At 52.9% G+C, this 21,242-nt stretch overlaps 4 protein-coding genes across 4 annotated transcripts; 1 reads left to right on the plus strand and 3 right to left on the minus strand.

The window, feature by feature from the left end:
• Positions 1 to 437: 437 nt before the first annotated feature.
• NECHADRAFT_20015 (uncharacterized protein) lies at positions 438 to 12,122 on the plus strand (the record flags this gene model as incomplete). The annotated part of the gene is made up of 5 exons (XM_003051591.1): positions 438 to 1,045; positions 1,092 to 1,237; positions 1,416 to 7,298; positions 10,256 to 11,011; positions 11,062 to 12,122. Coding segments are annotated over 5 exons (8,454 nt in total), but the record flags the coding sequence as incomplete, so codon positions are not given.
• A 272-nt stretch (positions 12,123 to 12,394) lies between these two features.
• On the minus strand, positions 12,395 to 14,728 carry NECHADRAFT_68262 (uncharacterized protein; the record flags this gene model as incomplete). The annotated part of the gene is made up of 2 exons (XM_003052033.1): positions 12,395 to 13,532; positions 13,581 to 14,728. The coding sequence occupies 2 exons, from the start codon at positions 14,726 to 14,728 to the stop codon at positions 12,722 to 12,724; spliced, it is 1,959 nt and encodes a 652-aa protein (XP_003052079.1). The 3' UTR covers positions 12,395 to 12,721.
• Positions 14,729 to 15,375: 647 nt separating this feature from the next.
• NECHADRAFT_37615 (uncharacterized protein) lies at positions 15,376 to 17,384 on the minus strand (the record flags this gene model as incomplete). Its single annotated transcript, XM_003052034.1, has 4 exons — positions 15,376 to 16,863; positions 16,917 to 17,089; positions 17,161 to 17,256; positions 17,339 to 17,384. The coding sequence occupies 4 exons, from the start codon at positions 17,382 to 17,384 to the stop codon at positions 15,376 to 15,378; spliced, it is 1,803 nt and encodes a 600-aa protein (XP_003052080.1).
• Positions 17,385 to 17,972: 588 nt separating this feature from the next.
• Positions 17,973 to 19,987, minus strand: NECHADRAFT_104062 (uncharacterized protein). The gene is made up of 4 exons (XM_003052035.1): positions 19,809 to 19,987; positions 19,147 to 19,752; positions 18,866 to 19,098; positions 17,973 to 18,812 (listed from the first exon to the last, which is right to left on the minus strand). The coding sequence occupies exons 1-4, from the start codon at positions 19,872 to 19,874 to the stop codon at positions 18,122 to 18,124; spliced, it is 1,596 nt and encodes a 531-aa protein (XP_003052081.1). The 5' UTR covers positions 19,875 to 19,987; the 3' UTR covers positions 17,973 to 18,121.
• Positions 19,988 to 21,242: the final 1,255 nt, after the last annotated feature.

Raw genomic sequence — 21,242 nt, forward strand, 5'->3', positions numbered from 1 at the left:
GAAAGTCGTCTTCCTCACATGGGCCGACCGATGACGCTCTCGAAAGCCCTGCAGGCCCGCCGGTTGCCGGCGTGGCCCGTGCGTCAGGGCGTTGCGTTGCGTTGCTCTGTGGGAAATCCATTAAACTCGTAGTGGGGCGTTACCGCGTCGCGAAGACGCGTTTCGACGCGCCTCACGTCTCCCCCCCAAAATGAAATGTACCAATCTGGATCAAGTCTTTTGTCCTGCCCTTGCACTTCCTCTACCCAAGTTTCCACAGTCGCTCCGCTTCTACGGGGTCCATTGTTGACTTTTTAACCACGTTTTCTATCCTCTTCTTCAACGTCTTTCTCTTTTCTTCCTATTCTCTTCCCCTTTCATGACGCTTCTCAACGTCCTCATACCATCCTCGGCTTGCTAATACAATCCCTCCTCTCCAGGGGAGCCTCTCCCAGAGGATGCCCAACACAAGCCTTCGTCGCCCTCAAAAGGGCTTTCGTCGGGGAGGAAAGACTGCCTACCATGGCGCTCGCACGCGGACATTCGCGGCCTCCTCGAGGAACGAGGCCACATCGGCCGACGAGAAGTGGGAGCGTACCCGGTTAGCGCACACCATTGATGAGAACATGGGCTTTGGACGTTATGAGAGCGGCAAGAAGAAGGAAGGGTGGCTGGTCAATATTCAACCCACATCGATCGAGGACGAGCGGATACCTGGCGGTCGAGCAGCAGTTGACTGCTACTTCATCGAGGAAGACGGCTCGACCTTCAAGGCGACGGTGGAATACGATCCTTACTTCCTCATCGCTGTGAGGAAGGGCCACGAGTCCGAGGTGGAAGAATGGGCAAAGAGAGTTCCTGGAGGCGGCGTCGTCAAGTCGATTCGACGAGTTGAGAAGGATGATCTCAACATGCCGAATCACTTAGTTGGCTACCGAAGGACTTTTCTCGAGCTGAGGTTTGCCAATGTCAACGACCTCTTGGCCGCGAGGAAGGACATCATGCCTATTGCGGAGAAGAACAAGAAGAACATGAATGCTATGGATGCCTACGCCGAGGTTGCGGCGTGAGTTGACCTCCTATCCTGACAAATACTAGCTAACAAATCACAGTGCTGCGAACGGCGATTTTGACCTTTTTGATGATTCACGAGATGACGACCGACAAATGAACAATGCATTCACGGATGCCAGCGACTTTATTGTCGATATACGAGAATACGATGTTCCGTACCATGTACGAGTAATGATAGATATGGGTAAGTCTTCTCTTTGCTTTCAGTTTGACTATCTTTACATGATGTTTGCAACCCAAGTATTTGCTACTTCAGAGCCTTTTACAGGCCATGAGACCACTATTCACCATTGCCCTGATTCAGTCTATCCTCACCATCTTTGCTGTACTCGAATTCTTGTTGAATCCTCACTTACCAAGAGTCGCAGACATACGAGTAGGAACTTGGTACTTCGTAGAAGCGAAGCACGGGGTAACCAAGATTTCTCCCAACGATACGAGATCACTTCCAGCGGACCCTGTGGTCATGGCCTATGATATTGAAACGTCAAAAGCTCCTCTCAAATTCCCCGACGCCGCCGTCGATCAGATCATCATGATCTCATACATGATTGACGGCCAAGGGTTTCTAATCACCAACCGAACAATCCTCTCCGAAGACATTGGCGACTTTGACTACACTCCCAAGCCAGAGTACCCTGGTCCTTTCATGATCTTCAACGAACCTGACGAGAAGGCCGTCATTGAGAGATTCTTCCTCCATATCAAGGAGGCACGCCCGACTGTCATTGCAACATACAACGGTGACTTTTTCGATTGGCCCTTCGTAGAAGCCAGAGCTAGCGTCAACGGCATCGACATGTACCACGAAATTGGTTGGAAGAAGGACAGTGAAGATCAGTACAAGTGCAACTACAGTGTACACATGGACTGCTTTCACTGGGTCAACCGAGATTCGTATCTTCCCCAGGGTTCCCGTGGTCTCAAGGCCGTCACAGTCGCAAAGCTTGGATACGACCCTGATGAGCTCGACCCTGAGCTGATGACACCGTATGCCAGCGAACGGCCTCAGACTCTAGCCGAATACTCCGTCTCAGATGCCGTGGCAACATACTATCTTTACATGAAATACGTGCACCCCTTCATCTTCTCTCTCTGTACCATCTTGCCGCTGGGCGGTGACGATGTGTTGAGAAAGGGAACCGGTACTCTCTGCGAGATGCTGCTGATGGTGCAAGCTTATCAAAGAGAGATCGTGCTTCCAAACAAGTATATCACACCGAAAGAAGCTTTCTGGGATGGACATCTTCTTGACTCAGAAACCTACGTCGGTGGTCACGTCGAAAGTATCGAAGCTGGTGTCTTCCGAGCTGATATCCCTGTTGACTTTGCCGTCGAACCCAGTGCCATTGACGAGCTTCTCAAAGATCTCGACGCCGCCTTGAGATTTGTCATCGAGGTCGAAGAGAACAAGAAATTTGATGATGTTGAAAACTACGATGAGGTCAAGGCCCAGATCGTCGAAAGGCTGAACAAGCTCAAGGAGACACCAAACCGCAACGAAAGGCCACTGATCTACCATCTTGACGTTGCTTCCATGTACCCCAACATCATGACGACCAATCGATTGCAGCCCGACTCGATGATTAAGGAAGCCGACTGCGCTGCATGTGACTTCAACCGACCAGGAAAGACTTGCGACAGGAGAATGCCTTGGGCCTGGAGAGGCGAGTACATCCCAGCAAAGCGAGACGAATACAACATGATCCGACATGCACTCGAAAACGAAAGGTTCCCTGGAAAACATCCTAATGCCCCACAGCGGACATTCCAGGAGCTGAGTGCGGATGAGCAAGCAGGTCTTATACGGAAACGTCTCCAGCTCTACTCTCAAAAGGTCTACCACAAGATCCACGACTCAACCACCATTGTGCGAGAGGCAATCATTTGTCAGCGAGAGAACCCATTCTATATCAACACTGTACGAGACTTCCGTGATCGTCGATACGATTACAAAGGCAAGGCCAAGGTCTGGAAGGGCAAGACATCATCTCTTCAATCATCCGGCGCGTCTCCAAGTGAGGTTGAAGCTGCAAAGAAGATGATTGTTCTGTACGATTCGCTACAGCTTGCCCACAAGGTCATTCTGAACTCGTTCTACGGATACGTCATGAGAAAGGGTTCGCGTTGGTACTCCCTCGAGATGGCTGGCGTTACTTGTTTGACTGGTGCCCACATCATTCAGATGGCTCGATCCTTGGTTGAGCGACTTGGACGACCGCTTGAGCTGGACACTGATGGTATCTGGTGTATGCTGCCCGCAACATTCCCAGAGAACTTTTCGTTCAAGATGAAGGGCGGAAAGAAGCTCAACATCTCATATCCTTGTGTCATGCTTAACCATCTCGTCCACGCCAAATTCACCAACCACCAGTACCAGACTCTGGTCGACAAGAAGACGCTCAAGTACGAGACACACAGCGATAACTCCATCTTTTTCGAAGTCGACGGTCCCTACAAGGCCATGGTGCTGCCAACATCAAAGGAGGAAGACAAGAACTTGAAGAAGAGATATGCCGTCTTCAACGATGACGGCAGTCTTGCTGAGCTCAAGGGTTTCGAGGTGAAGCGTCGTGGTGAGCTGAAGCTTATCAAGATCTTCCAGCAGCAAATCTTCAAGTTCTTCCTGGAGGGAACCACACTAGCTGAATGCTATGCTGCGGTCGCCAAGGTTGCCAACCGCTGGCTCGATGTCCTCCATAGCAAGGGTACTACTCTAGCGGATGAGGAGCTGATGGAACTCATTTCCGAGAATCGAAGCATGTCCAAGACGCTCGAGGAGTATGGATCACAAAAGTCGACCAGTATCACAACGGCCAAACGTTTGGCAGACTTCCTGGGTGAGGGCATGGTCAAAGACAAGGGATTGAACTGCAAGTTCATTATCTGCGCTCGACCCAAGAATGCCCCCGTTACCGAACGAGCCGTTCCCGTGGCAATCTTCTCTGCGGAAGAGTCAGTCAAGCGAACGTATCTCAAGAAGTGGCTGAAGGAGGAGCCTGCCGACACCGATCCTCGAGCACTGCTCGACTGGGACTATTACCTGGAGCGATTGGGCTCCGTCATCCAAAAGCTCATCACCATTCCCGCTGCTCTCCAGAAAGTTCGCAACCCAGTTCCCCGAGTACCGCATCCTGATTGGCTTCAGAGGAGGATCAACATCAAGGATGACAAGATGAAGCAGAAGAAGCTCACGGATCTGTTCAAGAAGAGCCCATTGGAAGACATTACGAACATCAACGGCACTCAGATGAATGATCTCGAGGATTTCGGGAACAAGCTCTTGAAACCGAAGTCAGTCAGTTCAGCTGTGGCAGCCTCTCAAGCTGCAACGACAGTGCAGAAACGCAAATCCCCAGAGCCTGCGGAAAACCCCGATCCCATGGCTGCACTTCCCAAGGTCATGCCAAGTCCTTCTGAGGATTACGAGGCGTTCTTGATGTATCAGAAGAAGAAGTGGAAGTTGCAGAAGCAAGCTCGCATTCGCAGACGACAACTCTTCGGTGACCGACGAGGACACGCCGGGAACAACATCCAGCAAACGTTCATGAAGCAAGCACATGTTACCTACATGAACAACTGGCAGGTTCTGCATCTCAAGGCGACCGACACGCCTGGTATTGTAACAGCACATGTCCTGATCGATGCCAAGATCCACACGCTCAAGATCAACGTCCCTCGTCAAGTCTTTCTCAACCTCAAGAGCAAGGATTTGCCTGATGTTGAGGTTGATGGCTGCGAAGTTGAGCAGGTCAACTACACCCTCCCCAACGGTCACCCGTCCAGTCATCTTTTCAAGTTGACGGTGCCAGAGGACATCTATTTCAACGAGAGTGAGAAGTTCTCTCTGCTTTTCAACCATCCCAGTGTTGAGGGAGTCTACGAGAAACAGGTGCCCCTGAATATCCGGGCTGTCTTGCGTCTTGGCAACCAGTGCACCATTGACGAGACACAGGACGCTGTGCTTGGCAAGGGCCTTGAGCAGGGCTTTGATCTTTCAGGTTTGAAGCGACCAGCCAAGCCACGGACATATCTCGACACGTCTCCCCTGGCTTACATCTACATCTCTCACATCACCGCGGGCGAGCGCCAGATCTTTGGTCTCTTCTCAACAACCAACGATCAAGCCCATGTGGTGATCCTTCAGAAGAACAAGGACTCTGGCCAAGATCTCCCCAACATCACCAGGATGTACTCTGACATGCTTGCCCGACGAAATGAGGAGGCGGCCGGCACTAACTGGCAAGACTGCTTCAGATACCAAGAAAAGCTGCAGTTCAAGATTACGCAGGTGACAACACGACGCAAGGCGCATTTGGAGATTGGCGACATTGTCAAGAAGATGCGCAAGGATGAGCATCGACCGCAGATGATGGTGATCCGGTCTTCTCAGCGCAAGCTGCTGATCCACGATGTCCCAATCCTTGGAGACTTCCCTGTTCTTCCGCTGAAGTATGATGCAGCGGATAGCTCGTTACCACCCCTGGGTTGGCAGTCTGTGATCGCCAAGCGACTCGTTGGCCATTACCTTGGCCTTGGATCATGGATTTTGCATCTCACCGCTCTCGCTCGTTATGGCGATGTACCCCTATGCAACCTGGAACGCGATGATCCTCGATTCTTGATCGACGTTGCCTACGCTCGGCGCCTACAAGCCAACGGAGTCGTTCTTTGGTGGTCTCCTGGTTCGCGGCCTGATCACGCTGGCTACGAAAAGGACGACCTCCTTGGACCTCTAGATAATGTCAAGATGCCAAGTGTGAACAATCCCGGAACATTTTCATCAGTGTGTATCGACATTGATGTCCGCAACCTTGCCATCAACACCATCTTGACATCATCTCTGATCAACGAATTGGAGGGTGCCGACTCGGTCTCGTTCAACCCTGCCGCAGACGACTCTGAGACGCTTACCTCAGAGAGTGCATTCGCCAATGCGGGCGTGCTCGTCCTCCGTGAGATGGTCAAGGCGTGGTGGGCTGAAGCTTGTCGTGGGAGCACCATGGCTGATGTCTTGGTACAACACTTGGTCCGATGGGTTGAGAACCCTGACTCGTTCATGTACGATCGGGCTCTGCACTACTATGTGCAGATGATGTCTCGCAAGGCCTTCCAACAACTGATGGCCGACTTCCGCCGCGTTGGTTCTCAGGTGGTATTTGCCAACGCCAACCGACTTATCCTCCAGACGACAAAGGCCGAGGTGGGCAATGCGTACGCTTACAGTCAGTACATCATCAAGTCAATCAAGAGCAAGCCGCTGTTCCACTTTATCGATCTGGAGATCAAGGAGTACTGGGATTACCTGGTGTGGTATGATGAGTTCAACTATGGAGGAAAGGCCTGCCAGGAGGTGATCGAGGCTGAAGAGCAGAACCTCGAAACGGTCATGAACTGGCAGATGGCCACGTTCCTCCCCGTGCGTCTGCAGCCGACGTTCCAGGACTGGGTGATTGAGTTTATCCAGCTCATGCACCAACTCAAGCGGCCTCAGAATGGAGATCCAGACGCGACACCGCAGTTGACACAGCTACCAAGCAAGGGTTTGGAGAATCACGAAGGGCAGATCATTCTAGGCAAGACATTCGAGAAGCCTTTGAAGAAGGATATTCTCGGCCTCATCAACAAGCAGAAGCGCGAACTCCTCCATCCAGAGCTCGCCGAAGACTACTCGTTCCCCAGTCTGCCTGGCTCGCATCTCACTCCACGAAACCCCATCCTCGAGCTTGTCAAGTCCCTGATGCAGGTTCTCTCGCTTGACAAGAACATCACGCTCGAGGCACGTCTGCTTCGCAAGGAACTCCTGGCGCTATTTGAGGTTCGAGAGTTTTCCAAGGACGGCACGTTTACCAACCCGTCTGAGAGCCTGCGTCTTCTACAGGTTTCGTGTGACAGCTGTACTATGGCACGAGACCTTGATCTGTGCCGAGACGAGGATCTCTTTGGTGAAGGCACAGCATGGCGGTGCGGTTTTTGTGGAAGTGAATTCGACCGGGTGGCCATTGAAGAGCGACTACTCGGTATGGTGGAGAGTTGGGTTGTTGAGTGGACTACCCAGGATTTGAAGTGTGTCCGTTGCGGAGCATTGAGGCTCAACGACTTTATGGAGCACTGCACATGCAGTGGAGAGTGGAAGGAGATTGTGTCACGGCAAGATGTGAGCAAGAAGCTAGGAGTCATGAGAAGGGTGGCCAAGTTTTACGGGCTCAGGATGCTCAGTGATGTTGTGGAGGAACTGTATCAGGGTTTGTAACTGGAGTTTAAGGGGAACAAGGCATAGAATAAGGAGTTTGAGCTGGCATCAACGGGATGGAACAAGTCATGACGATATCGGGAGGGTATATATACATTTTGTAATAGAAATCAACAGAACAGTTCATGATACGCAGTCTCTAGACCAAGGCCACTGTTTCTAGTCTTTCAGCATCCCATGACGGTGTTTTGTCCAGGAAGCAATCTCCAATCAGCTGAAAAGCGAGATATCCCAGATGTTGCGGGTTCTTGTCTCGACGTAAAACATAGGGGCAAAGACCTCCACTTAGTATCGATACTCTATCACCAACTTGAGACTGAGGCGGTCCCAGGGCCATGGTGTCATTCGTCATGATGATACAGTTACCAGGAGCCGTCTGCATAGCTGTTCGACGCAGCTGTTTGATATTGGAGTCCTTTCGGGCTTCTTTTGGGGTTGGTACAGGGTTGGCTTCTGATTGTCTTGTGCATTCTGAACAGGGATGTGTCGCAGATTGACACACGGAGCAGGAACTCCTTAACTCGAGGAGCATCTTTTGACGATACCACACCTCCCAGTCTTTCGAGCCTTGAAGGTCTTCATCTGCACGGGTCAAGAGCTGGACTAAAATGGCCAGGCCTGGGTCGTCGTAGCGTTTGAGACGACGAGCGTGACCAGATTGCTGATCAATCACGGCTCCAAAGCAGAGCACGCGGCCAATCTGCTCCAGACGGCCCATCCCAACACCCCCCCAGCCACCGGGGTAGACCTCGTAGTGGGCGGCACGCAGACCCTTGACGATAGCCTGTAGGTTGGATAGGTCTGGGGCGATGGGTTCCGAAACGTGAAGGACGATGGAACAGAACTGGGAGGGAACCTTGAGGCAGTTCTCAATTTTGGTAAAGTCACGAACTTCGGGTTCGTGATGCTCGTACCATATACGTCGGGCCTCGGAGTTTTCTCGGTCGAGGAAAAAGTGTTTGCTGTACATGATGGCGTCGTGGCCGGCTTTGACGGCTGGGGGGAAGGGTTCGTTGAATTTCTGCTCGCCGCCTTGATGTCTTTTCCACGAGTAGCTTTCTGCATCTGCTGCAAGACTGCTATAGTACTTGGACGGTTCCATTAGTACTGCCGGTGGGAGAGGGGCTTCGACTGAAAACGACATATTGGAGACGTTGTGGCAGAGTCGTATCTTCCAGGCCATATTCTCAGTGTCTGGAGTCGTGAAGCCGTCTGTCCAGTTGGGAACCCACGAAGGAAGATTGTCTCTCGACTTGGCCACTAGGTCTGCAGAAGTTATCCAGAATAAGCCCGTCTCTTGCATAATCAAGACGGCGACCCTGCAGAACAGTGTAGCCACTGAAGTGCTGTAGTCGGTTCTGAGCTTGTACTTGGACCCCATGTCGAGTTTGGTGAGTAGGCGGACTAGAGCATATATTTTGTCCCTTGGCTCAGAAGAGTGTCTATGTCGAAATGTCCGTAAAAGCCAGAGAAGAGGACTTCCAAGTGATCGTTGAAAGTAGTCCAGGTCTCTCATCTCGGCGATGGATTCGTATCTCTGCAACCGGCGGAGTTCCGAGATGGTCTTGAGTTTCGTGACAAGGAGACCGATGACCCTCGCGTTCTCTGCAGCTAGGTCTAGAAGCTTGGTCCCGACGACAGACGCGAGCACGTTGAAGGACACGGTGACTTTGCCGTAGCTGAGGACGAGCTCGCGGGCGACGCCGACTTCTTGCGTGATCCACATGCGATCCCACCAGGGGGCGACGACAAAGATGCGAAGCCACTCAAAGAGGTTTCGCTGCTTGAGCTCCATCTTGGGGGTGAGTTTCTTGGAGAAGAGGTCCATGTCTTGAAGTTTGGCGGTTAGGGCGGGTGATGAAAGGGCCCTTAATAGACCAAAGATACAGCGACACCGTTGATGAGCCAATATCTCTGAGGACTTGCTCGTCTCCAACTCTGAAAGAGCAGAATGAATCTCTTCCCAGGCCTCATCTTCATCATCTGAATACTCGAATGTCTCGAGAGGACCCAGCTCTTCAAGTCTTGTCTCGAAGCTGGCATGCTCCCTCAATAGGGGATCACCAACATAAGCGCGAACCTGAGAAGCCCAACCAAAGATGTCATTCATAAGATCGACCTGAGTACTCTTGTCCTCCACATCCTCCTGGTCTATACACAGCGCATCAGCCCATACCGTCACAGGGCTATGCGTAGAACGGAGAGTTCGTAGAGCGAGGTCGAGGTTGACGGTTATACCCCTCGAGAAACCGTTGAGCGTTACTTTCCTGAGAGATCTCCTGCTTCCCCAAGTGTAGGACAAAGCCATGTACTCAAAGGTTTGATCAGCTTCAAAGAGTTCCGCCTGGAGTTCGTCGTCCCACTTTCCGGGGAGAAGCTTGATTAGACGAAATCGTCCTTCAGGAAGCCTAGAGTACAGCCTCGGGGCCATGATGGAAAAGGATTCTTCAGCTTGTCAAGGAAGTTTTGGATCTTTGGTATCACAATCCAAGACGAAGGGACATATAAGTAGGATGATCCAGAGCGGGGGGAAAACGTCAGCTACAGGGTGTGTTGGTCTTAAACAGGCCTAGCAACATTTACATGCAGTCAGCAGCACTTGAAATAGAGAGCTTCACATGATTCTGATTCGTTCGTGACGCTCATAGGGCTGAAGGCTAGGCAGACTCTATGAATTGGGGGCCAAATGGTCCGCCCGTGTCTAGAGGCCGCCGACACACAAGGCAACCATTGTAAGACGATCGAGTTCCTTTTCTTTACCCCTCTTCCAATCCCATTGTTCCAAATTCTCGAACGCCTCAAAAATTTCTTTACTCTTTTTACCTTAAATTCTTTATGCTCTTTCTGTTTTGTTCACAATGAATCGCAAGAGAACTATCCGCCCGGCTGACGGCCCCACCACTCGGCCCCGGTCCGTCCCGGCGCCTCCGAAAGTTACGGCCCCGTTAGACTCCCCGGCTCTTGAATTTAGGCTTCCTTCTGAGCTTGGTTTTGGCGTTGATTGTTACCGCTCTGCTTCGCCTTCTAACCTGGACTGTGCGCCACTGAGGCTCAGCCACTGGGATTCGTCTTATTGTGGGAGGGAGATGAGCACTGTCAGCACTGACACGCAGTCTTCCTCCTCGGTTGGTTCACTTCTGTCGTCTATTTCTACAGATACAGGTGATACTCTAACTATACGGAATGGAACTGTTCCATCGAGGGGCCCGAGCCCGCTGCAGACCAGTTGCCTTGGCGACTCAGCACACCCTTTCGTCTGCCTCGGGCCACGATGTCAAGAGGCGTTTGCCTCGGATGAAGAGCTCAGGTGCCACGTCAAGTCGACCCATACGCACTCGTGCAACTGGGTTGGCTGTACCCATCCCAGCTTCTCAACTAGAGACGGCCTGGTCTACCACGTCAAGGTTGAGCATCTCGTCGTATGCCCTATCCCAGGCTGTGCAGAGTCTTCGTTCCAGAGCAGCCGCCTCTTGCAGTCGCATATTATGCTCGCTCATCCAAAAGATGGCGGGGATGATGTAAAAGAGTGGCAGCTCCCGGCAAAAGTTGAGCCTGTTGAGAACTCCTTAGCCAGACCGGTAGAGGTGGCCAGGCTCGGCAAGAGAAAGGAGAGAGACGATGATCTTGACAACATTGTCGCCACAAAACAGATGTGTCAAGATAAACTACGCAGTGTAGTTGAAAAACGCGCCAAGAAGAATGCTAGTAAGTCATATCCTTACCCTCTCTTTTCACGCAGTCACTTACAACCAAAGGTACACCTCGAAGTGCAGACAGTCCAACAGACCTCGTCCGAGGCAGAGCATCAAGACTCATCGAAACAACAAGCTTTCCCCTCGTCTTCGAACATGCCATCCTACCCTTCCTCTCCAAGTATCTCCCAGCTTGGGTCGGTCCCCGTCACGTTGTCACCGTCACCAGGGGCAAGACACCACAGATGAAGCGTATCTGCATCATGAGCCCCAGGGCAATCTCTTTTGCCCGCAAGATCATCATCGCCAGCCATGTTCAGGATCTCATCCCCGCCAATTTCCTCAATCTCGTCTCCTTCGTGTTTGCCAAAGGTGAAGTCAGCCGCAGTGTTACTTGGGCTAGGGGTTTGGGCAAGGACCACAAGGACGATATCTGCACGGCGAGGAACCCTTACTTCTTCCGTGATCCTTGCATGGGCGACAGCATCGGCGTCAAGGGGAACGATGCCTTTGAAGATAGCACGGCCACGCTGGGTCCTTGTCTCACCGTTGGAGGCGGCAGCTACTGGCTGGGTAATTTTCACCCCTTCATCGATGCGTACCATAGCCCTTCCCAAGTCCAGGTCGAACACCCATCCTTTCAAGATCGCAAGCGATGTGTGTCAGAGGGCCACGATGCTCTGACGCAGGCAGCCAGCTTTAGTCTCGGCAATCTTGAGGTCACATCTGGGCTCAATCTCAAGACGACACGTATTTCTCACGATCCTTACTGGGAAGAGTGCGACATGGACAAGCCCCTGATTGTCACTGATTGGGCTCTCATCGCCTCCCGTTCCTCGCACGCCAACATGCTCCGTCGTTTTCCCTCCGACACTCTGCCCCAGGTCCGAGAGGCTATCGTCACTACCACCACCTCCATAATGCCTGGTGCCGATGTCATCTCCAGTGGTCGAACATCCGGATACCAACGCGGTCAGATAGGAGAGATTCCAGCTTACGTCTCGGGAGAAGAAAACGGCACTCACAAAGCCACTAGGGAGTGGTTCATCGAGGAGCCGTACCCTCAAGACAACGAAGACGACTGGATTCGTGGAGGCATCGGCGTCAGTGGTGATAGCGGCGCGGCCGTTGTCGACGCAAGCAGCCATGGCCTAGTAGGCCAAGTCTGGGGACGAAACCACTACTGGGGTCCTGGCCAGCGAGTCACTTACTTTACTCCCATCGCCGATATCTTTGATGATATCCAAGAAAAGTGCGGCCAGCAGACACGTCCCCAGCTCCCTCAACATCGTGACGAAGCCGACTGTATCCCCCCTTATCCCTCGTGCCGTCAGTGCTACGACCTACGAACCTACCTCGATAGCCGCAGAAGTTCACGCATGTCACTGCAGAGCATGATCATGGGCACTGGTGACGCCGACCAGGACCTCACCTCTATTGAGGCTGCCTCTGAGCTAGCTACTCCCAGGGACTACAACCGTTATCCAGGCGTCGAAGAGGCCGGTTCCTCCTTCAACGCCATCGTCTCGCCCGCACCGGGACCAGGGTCGGGAACCCCCATGATAGCAGACGCGAGGAGTCCATATGCCCTCACGCTAGACCCAGAAGACTTGTACGGTCCTTCGTTTGCCGCTTTAAATCAGCCGCAAAAGAGAAGAGCGTCGGGTCACACCAGCTGTCCAAGCTTCAATAAGCCAAAGAGACAAAGGGCTGGTGAGTAGTATCAGGCGGCGAAGCCTCCCCGTGCCATTTTCTTGGCCCGCGCATCACGCCGGTTGTGATTCGCCCGAGATCCCTTATGGGCCTCTTTGTTTCTTCTGGCCGACTCGGTCTCCTTTTCGCCTGTAGGCCCGGCGACGTTGCCTCCTCTACCACGGCCACCTCGTCCCCGTCCTCGCCCGCGACCCCCTCTTCCACCTCGGGATGACCCTCCGTCTGCTTCACTCTCCTCCTCTCCTGATCCTGTCGGTGTTGCTCTCCAGGAGGTCCGCTCCAGTTGCGCTTGCTGGCCGGCAAAGGCATACTTTGCCTCCAGTCGTCGCTTTTGCTGAGGGTTTCTCACCAGCATAAGGGCCCATCCCTCGATGGCCTCGTCTGTCATTCCAGTGTCTTCCCTCAACTTCGCTCGCTGGTTTCCTCTCCTGATGGCCGCGTCGCGATTAAATAGCTTGGAATCCATCTGGTACGCCCGGAATAATGTCTCCTCGTTACCATCATTCGCGCCATCGGCTTCCTGGTTCGAGGCATCAACCGTGCCACCCACGTCCGCTGCGTCATATGTATCGTCGCGTTCATCGTCATCAGAGTCAAATGCCGCCAGAGCAGAAAGAATTGCTGATTTGTTGGGCGCATTGGCCTTGTCCTTGAGCATCTCGTCCGCGCTCTTCCCGGGCTTCTTTCCGAATGAAACCTTGGAGACGTCCATGGCTAAGCGGTCAAACTCGTCATCGTCAAACACATTATGCCGTGTCGGAACCTGAGGAGGCGTAGGACGTGGTGCAAGTTCCGTATGTTGTGGTTCAGTATGTGATGTCCTGTGTATGTTAGTCATGAAGGGAGATATATGCGTCGAGGGGACATACAAGGGCTCGCTGCGGTCTGCACCAGCTAAATGAGGTGGCAGACTCTCTCCCAGCAGATTTGCAACCACTTGTTCGACATCATCTCCATACTCTTCCAGACACTTGGCCACAAAGCCTGCTCCCAAGTCGGGGAACAGGTCTTGAACCTGAGTGATTTGGCTCATTCGATGAACATGAATATCTGCGTCCACATCTTGCTGAGTTTCTTTGCCCTTGCCCTTGTCCACTTTTCGTCTCACCAGGCGCTTTGGTCGTACCATGGCGCCCTTCTTAAAACTCTCCAGTGCCGTAATTCGCTTCTTCAAATTATCCGTAGCCGCTCCAGAATCTTCTGCTCTTCGTAAAAGTATCTTGAGTAGAGGAGTACTTGTAACTAGTTCCGGAACCAGAGAGTCGTTAACGTTGAGAGGGCCAGCTTTGTGGGCGTCGGCCGCTTCTTTAAGCGCATATAATTCATCGCTCAACATCGACCACTTGGCCGGCTCGGCATCTATCAGCCCGACGAGGCACAGGTAAGCCGTCGTGACAATAACCTTCCGTAGAGGCGGGTTCATGACGCGAAAGCAAACGACCAACCCATCGAGGAAATCAGCACCTGCAAGGAACAACGTGCAGGCATCCGGTGAGGCGTGCAGCAAATAGTTCAGGCGTGTAAGCTGAGCCTCGACGAGCTTCAGATCACCCTTGATCCCCGAGTCCAGCTGCGTAATGAGCTGCTTCTTCAGCGCTGAGAGAGATGACTCGATTGGTGCGGCATGTTGCTGAAAGAGTTGAGCGATGAGAGGTGCTGCGAGTTTCCGTGGAAAGATCCTTGCAACATCTGCGAGAAATGGAAATCCCAGAAGCTGCGATGGCGGAGAAAGAGTAAGAACTCTAGAAGTGAGCTGGAAAACCGCCTTTGGTAGTGTCGCCGAGTGTGATTCCAGAACTGTGAAACCCGCATTGGCCGTCTCCTCTGCAAAAGTGGCCAGAAATGTGGCTACAGCATCATCGTGTGAGAGTGCTGCCTTGAGCTGCTTGTCGGGCAAAGCAACGAGAGCACGACATAACGATGTCCATGCGTCGAGTAGAGAGTTCCATTCGGTAGGTGAAAGGTGTTGTCGCCATGAGGCCTGAGGGAAGGGTGCGAGGGGAGGTAGAGAGGCCATGGTGGAGGGTGCCCCTTGTTGGTAGGTATCTTGGAGGTGAAATGAACAGGCAGGGTGACAAAAATAAGCGACAATTGTCCAGAGGTAAAATCTCGCAGGAGATGATTTTCCTTTATAGGCCGTCGCCCATAACTTGGATCAAAGACCGTGGCTGAATACGACCAGGGACGTTGTTCATCGCCGGATGAATCATCAGAAAGTGGATGCTCACTGCAGGCTGACGATGGGCAGGAGGTGGTACAAGCTGCCAGCACCCATTTAGCCAATCAGATACGCATATTACACCTGCGCTTTTCTATTTAGGGGTTAGCCTCTTCAGCTGCTATCCACCAACTGCCACTGGAAGCCTCTACAGCAAGACTCATAATGAGCCAGATTCCGCCCAATGACGGTCCAAAATACATATCCTTCATACAAATATCAACTTTATATATACGTAGTAGCTTGACTTGAGCCATTTTGAACATCCTTTCAATTCAATGGATTTGAACCTGTACAATCCTATGCATCCTAGGTACCTTGTCGGTAATCATCCTCAACGCCGGTGAATGGACAGAGCCGAATATCTCTTGAAACATACAACGCCTGCCCTCGTTTCCGCCCCTTTTCTATCGTATAACAAAATTTCGAGCGACTCGCTGCTCTCCTTAGAAGTTCCACAGTGTACATTCCCTTGGCGGCGGCAGCTCAGGCATCACGCCGCCCTCAAAATCGCCCTTTTGGGCAAATGCCATCCACTGAGCCTTGGACTTGTCGTCATACTGCTCAGGGGGGAGTTCCGTATCCTTTGAATATCCCGGAGGACCATCTGGGAACCAGATCCGTCGCCATGTTCCATCAAAGTCTCGGATACCTGGCAGGTTATCCTTGTATGTAACTGGCTTGCCACGGAACATGGAGAGTCGGCCATCCATGCCCTTGGCGCTGTAGCTTTCAACTGGCGGGTGTTGTTTGCTGCTGTTTGGAGGGTATGGGCCTCCAGAAGATGCAGCCGCCGCTGGCTTCGGAGCCTGAGGCTGAGCCGAGGCAAAGGGATTCCCGCCTGCGGGTGCTGCAGAGGGTTGACCAAAGGGATTAGGTTGCGATGGCTGGCCAAATGGATTCGCTGGCTGGTTGTTCTGTGATGCAAAACCATTAGGTTGCGGCTGTGAAGGTTGACCAAAGGGGTTGTTCGCATTCTGGGCTGGCGCTTGATTAGCAGAAGCAAAGCCACTCGATGCTGCCGGAGCATTCTGTTGCTGGCCAAAAGGCGAAGCCCCCTGTGAAGGCTTCCCGAATGAGCTGAAGCCAGAGTTGGCCTGTTGGTTGTTGGTACTTCCAAATGGGCTCGAGTTCTGGTTGTTGGCAAATCCGCCACTAGGCGCACCAAAGGGATTCGCTGCGGGAGCATTATTGTTGTTGCCCGCAGACCCAAAGGGACTCGCGTTATTGTTCGTATTCGTCGTGGATCCAAAAGGATTCGGTTTCTGGCCAAGCTGGCTGGTCTGACCAAAGCCATTGCCTTGAGCATTCGGCTGTGACGGTTGCCCGAACGATGGAGCGCCAAAGGGGCTGGGTTTCGCGCCAAGGGCTGATGTCTGGCCAAAACCCGAAGCTGGCTGTGATGCCTGGCCAAACGTTGGAGTTGGTTGCGACGGCGCTCCAAAGGTAGGAGTTGGCTGCGATGGCTTTCCAAAGGCCGACCCTCCCTGCCCCAACGGTGACGGTTGACCAAAACCTGATCCTCCCTGTCCAACCTGCGATGGTTGACCAAAGCCACCTTGGGCATTCGGCTGTGACGGCGCACCAAAAGTCGGCGCGCCAAAAGGACTTGGCTTTGCGCCGAGGGCTGAAGGTTGCCCAAACCCACCTTGCCCAGCTGAAGCGCCGCCTCCAAAGGGTGAGGAAGTATTCGAGGTTGCAAGGGAACTTTGATTATGGGGTTGACCGGTAAACACGTCGAGCATCGACTTTGGTCGCTTCCCAACGATGAATTCTCCAAAAGGGGCTCCCTGTGTCCCCTCCTTGCAGATATCCTGTCGGTTCGGGTGGTTGTTCTCGGCGCTGACTATGAATTGGACGGCTTCTTGGGCGTTTCGGACGGCGTTTTGCATTTGCTGTTGCGCATTCGTCCAGAGCTCCTGGGCTTGGTTCAACTACTAGAATTAGCTTCTATTATCGTCTCGGAGACAGTAAAATATGTGCTCACTGCTTGCTGCTCGTTGCCCGAGGCCTTGCCCATCACGTAGTGAAGGCGCAGCTCTTCAAAGCTCTGCTCGCGCGGGTACCCTCCAAAGAGCTGCCCGGGGGCGTCTCGACCGGGAGCATACGCCGAAAGGATCCATTGCGGCGTCTCGTTTGTCAGGTCTCGCTCGATGGCATCTACCGTGATGCTGTACTTGTCTGCGGCCTTGTTAACGCGTCTTTTCCAAGCCATGTCGCAAAAGTCGTACCGGCAACGCTGTTGCTTCCTCCTCCCAGAGCTCCGAAGCGGTTCGAGGGTTGATTTCGGTTATTGTTGGGGTTGGGGTGTTCGTTCCTGCAGTTGTCTGAAAAGACGAGACGTCAGCGCTGTGCATTATACTTCAGAGAAGGCGTTGGTGATGCAATGCAGCCGAGCCCAAGACTTACTTCCAAACTTGCAGTTGCCCTGCTGAAAGAATCTACACACCGTCATCTTGATGGGATGCGCAGGGTCGTATTGGCGATAAAATTGGATGTCGCCGAGGTCGAGGCTACCTCATATCGGGGTTTAATTCCCCTGCGCAAAGAACGCCGTTGTCCTCGAGAACAATGAAAGAGAGAAAGAGGTTGGAGACAAAAGAGCTGCTCAGCCTTCCATCCACTCCCAGCCTCGTTGGGTTGCAGGTGGCTCAGGCAAGTTTCTGCGCGACCACAACGCGATCTGCGGATTAGCGGGGCACCCAGTGCTGACCCTTACAGTCAACCCCTGGAAGCTGCCCCTAGTGATTCACTTCGTTCATCAGCTCCTTCATCTCGTCCATTCAACAAACTTGGATTATACACCTATTCATATGCTCTATCTTTCATATTTCTCCCAATACGAGCCGTGTCTCTTGTGTTCTCTCTATTCTGGCCCCCCGTAGAAGCCCTCAACTTTCAACTCCAGCAAATGGACTCGTTCAGTAGCGGTCTTGCTTCTCCCTCCTTCGGTATAGACTGTACTCCGTACCGCACCAAGCTCAGCTGGCAGATGCACCAAAGCCCAAGAACGTGCAGACATCAACACCTTATGGGGCTATTTCAAGTATTTTGATAGTTCATTTTTACTTGTTATACTCAGTATGATAGTTAATCTTCCTTTTCTCGTTCAGTATTCATCATGAGCCGTCATCTCAATCTTGCCATCCTTTCATCTTCACCATATACTATCTCAGCATATACACATCAATCCTAAGCCGATGCAGTCTCGGCCTTGCGGAACTCAATCATAGGTCCGTTCTTAGCACTGGTAAAAATGTCGACCAGCTGCATCTCAGTCACTCGGTGTCGTCCCCATTCATTGTTGGGCTTGCCCTCGGCGGGATCAACGATGCCGATGGCCTTACGCATGTCGTACAGGTAAATAGTGCGAGCCAGAGTGTTGGTCATCTCGACGTAGGCCAGACCCTTCCCGATACAGCCTCGGGGACCGATGCTGAAGGGGCAGAAGGCGCTCGCCGCAAGTGCGACCTCGTCCTCGGTGGTCTTTTCGTTGGTCAGGGGGTTCACGGCGCCCGCCATCCATCGCTCGGGGATGTACTCGTACGGCGAGGGGAAGTATGACTCGTTGTGGTGGATGGCGTAGTGCGGCACGCCGACGACGGTACCCTCGGGGATGGGGCGGCCCTCGACCGTGATGCCGCCGGGGAGGACTTCACGGGGGGTGATGCCACCGACAGAAGGAGACATGCGCATGGCTTCGTCGATACAGGCTCGGAGGTAAGTGCAGGATGCAAGAGTGGCGCCTTGGCAAACCTCCTCGACGTTGTTGAACTTGCTTCGAATCTCCTCAGTCACTCTCTTGAGGGCGCGGGGGCAGCGGACGAGGTAGAAGAGCGTAGCAGCCATGGCAGTGGATGTGGTGTCTGAGCCGGCGATGATGCTGTTCCCTCATATCAGCCAAAGTCTTGCTTCGCTTTTCACACAATCACTTACAGCAGGTTAGATTCACTCCAGAGTTCAGGGGTGCTGAAACCCTGGCCAGTCTCGGGATCACGGGCCTTGAGGAGGTAATAGAAGAAGTCACGTCGATCAGTCTCCTCGCCAAGCTTGGTGCGCTCAGTCAGCTGTCCCTTGCTGTAGGCCATATAACGGGCGCGTTTAGCAGCGAGGCCGGGGAAGAGGACCTTGTCCAGCTTGAGCTTGTCGACGATGGGCATAGTTCCGCACTGGTCAAGTCAGCTTCTAACTTCCATCGAGCACCGAGAGTCACTTACAAGAAGATGGCGAGTAGTCGCGGCCTCAACAAGTCCCAGGGCGAACCGGTTCGTCTCGCTCTCCAGCATATGGAAGGCTTTGCCAAAGCACAGGTCGCCGAGGATGTCCGTGGCAAGGTAGTTGCACCAGTCGCTCATCTTACGGGGCTTAGTCCATCCCTTGGATTCTTCGGCAGAACCATCCAGAGCTCCAATCTGCTCGCAAAATGTGCGGACATTGGCAAGGATGTACCTCTGCATCTCCTTCATGGCGCTCTCAGAGAAAGCCTGGGACATGACACGGCGCTTACGGGCGTGCACCTCCTTGTCGCGGGTGTTGTGGGTGTTGGCGGTCGGGTGGACAAAGGCATTGTAGAACTCTGCCTTCCGAACATTGGTGCGGAAGCCAAAGATCTCCTTCAGGGCCTTGTTGGAGTTGAAGCAGAGCGAGTTGGGACCGAAGCGGACGACGGGTCCGTACTTTTGGTGCATGCGCCAGAACTCGAGGTGACGGTCACCCTTCCAGGCGTGATAGAGCTGGTAGGCATCGGTGATCTTGGCGAGGAAGGGACCGGGATACTTGGCTAGAGGGTGGAAGAAGACTCGATATACGACGAGGCCGAAGGTCTGGGTTTTGTTAGTTTGATGTACACAGCTGAAGCAATTACCGTGTAAGTACTCACATAGAGGACTCCTCCTCCAACCAACAACCCCAAGTAAATCCACAAGTGTCCCAGATCAAGCTGCATCTCGTCTTTCTTTCATTAACACAAAGCTTCAAAAGCGGAAACGATTCCAAGGAAGCACAATTGAGCAGCGGATGTCCCGGGGGCAGAATACACAGAGACAAGGAACTAACCCGTGACCACTACACCCTCACTCTCTACAGTTCTCTTATTCTCTTCTTGTAGTTCAGCGAACGATAACAAGCATGACGCTCTTGGTCGGCTTGTTGCGGCACACTAGGCTTATCGATCGACCCAAGTGCCGAGGCGGCTAGGTTCGGATTGGAAATCGCGGAATTGTGACGGGATGAAGATGGGATCTTGGGGTGAGCAAGGGCCAGGCTTGAGATGGCGGGGAAGCTAATGGAGATGGTTATTGGAGAATTGGAGGTTTTGTTGTTTGTAGCTTGAATCTGGGGATGCTGTCGGTATTTCAATGCCCAGCCTCTCAACCACCTCCAAGCTGTAAACAATACGAGACAACTTCACATCCAGTACGTACCAAGCTCATGAATTCATCCAATGTCACGGTGACGGAAGATAACGAATGCACATTACAAAATGCCACCTTCCTGTTGGCTTGCTCACCCCAAGGTCACACGCCTCTGCCCCAAAACCCAGGGAGGCTATTCTTAGCTTGACATTGTTCGCGAGGTCATCTGCCCGATTTGACTTCCTCCTAGGGCAACAGCCAGAAACGCCAAAGGCCAAATCTCTTCCAGCTTACCCGCAGGTGGAGGATGCCGTGCCGTCCGTATCTTTGTCTTCTGTAGCATCGGTTCAAGGTCCTAGCTTCACAATACGAAAGCCATGTCCACCTTTTTTTCCCCTCCTTCGGCGGCCGTTCCTGGTCCTGGGGAAAGCTGTACGGGCCTCGGCCTTGGCTGTTCTACTACGACAGCGGTCCTCTTCCCGCTATGCGGAACCATTCACTTTTCCTGCCTCGTTTGGAAATGGAGGTGTCCTTCGTGCTACCCATCAGCAAGAAACCTTTGCGTCATCCCCCGATAGTGTGCGGTTCTGGCCGCGCTGTGGGGAATCCGCCCAGGGCTTGGATCGGGGGCTTCGGCCGTTAGTAGTCGGAGGTGGGGACGGGTTTCCAGAGCCGGGGGTTCCACCTTTGCTGGAACGCAGATTTGACGCCCGATTCTTTTTGCATCGAGGTTTATTGGTGGGTTTTGGTTTGCGATAGGGCTTTTTTCCATGGTGGTCAGCGGCTGACAGGGTAGCATGGAGGTCACTAATGTTTGATGTTGGCTTAGTAGAAGGACATGTGATGTGAGTTGCGTTTACTTGTCAACAAACACGAACTACACCGCTTGCTCTGTGCCGCTTTAGCGCCTGATCGAAACACAAGCTTTCAATAATGAGAAGATAACTCCAAGGAAAGTA

This window comes from Fusarium vanettenii (genome assembly GCF_000151355.1).
Source record: "Fusarium vanettenii 77-13-4 chromosome 4 genomic scaffold NECHAsca_3_chr4_2_0, whole genome shotgun sequence".
NCBI classification, from domain to species: domain Eukaryota; kingdom Fungi; phylum Ascomycota; class Sordariomycetes; order Hypocreales; family Nectriaceae; genus Fusarium; species Fusarium vanettenii.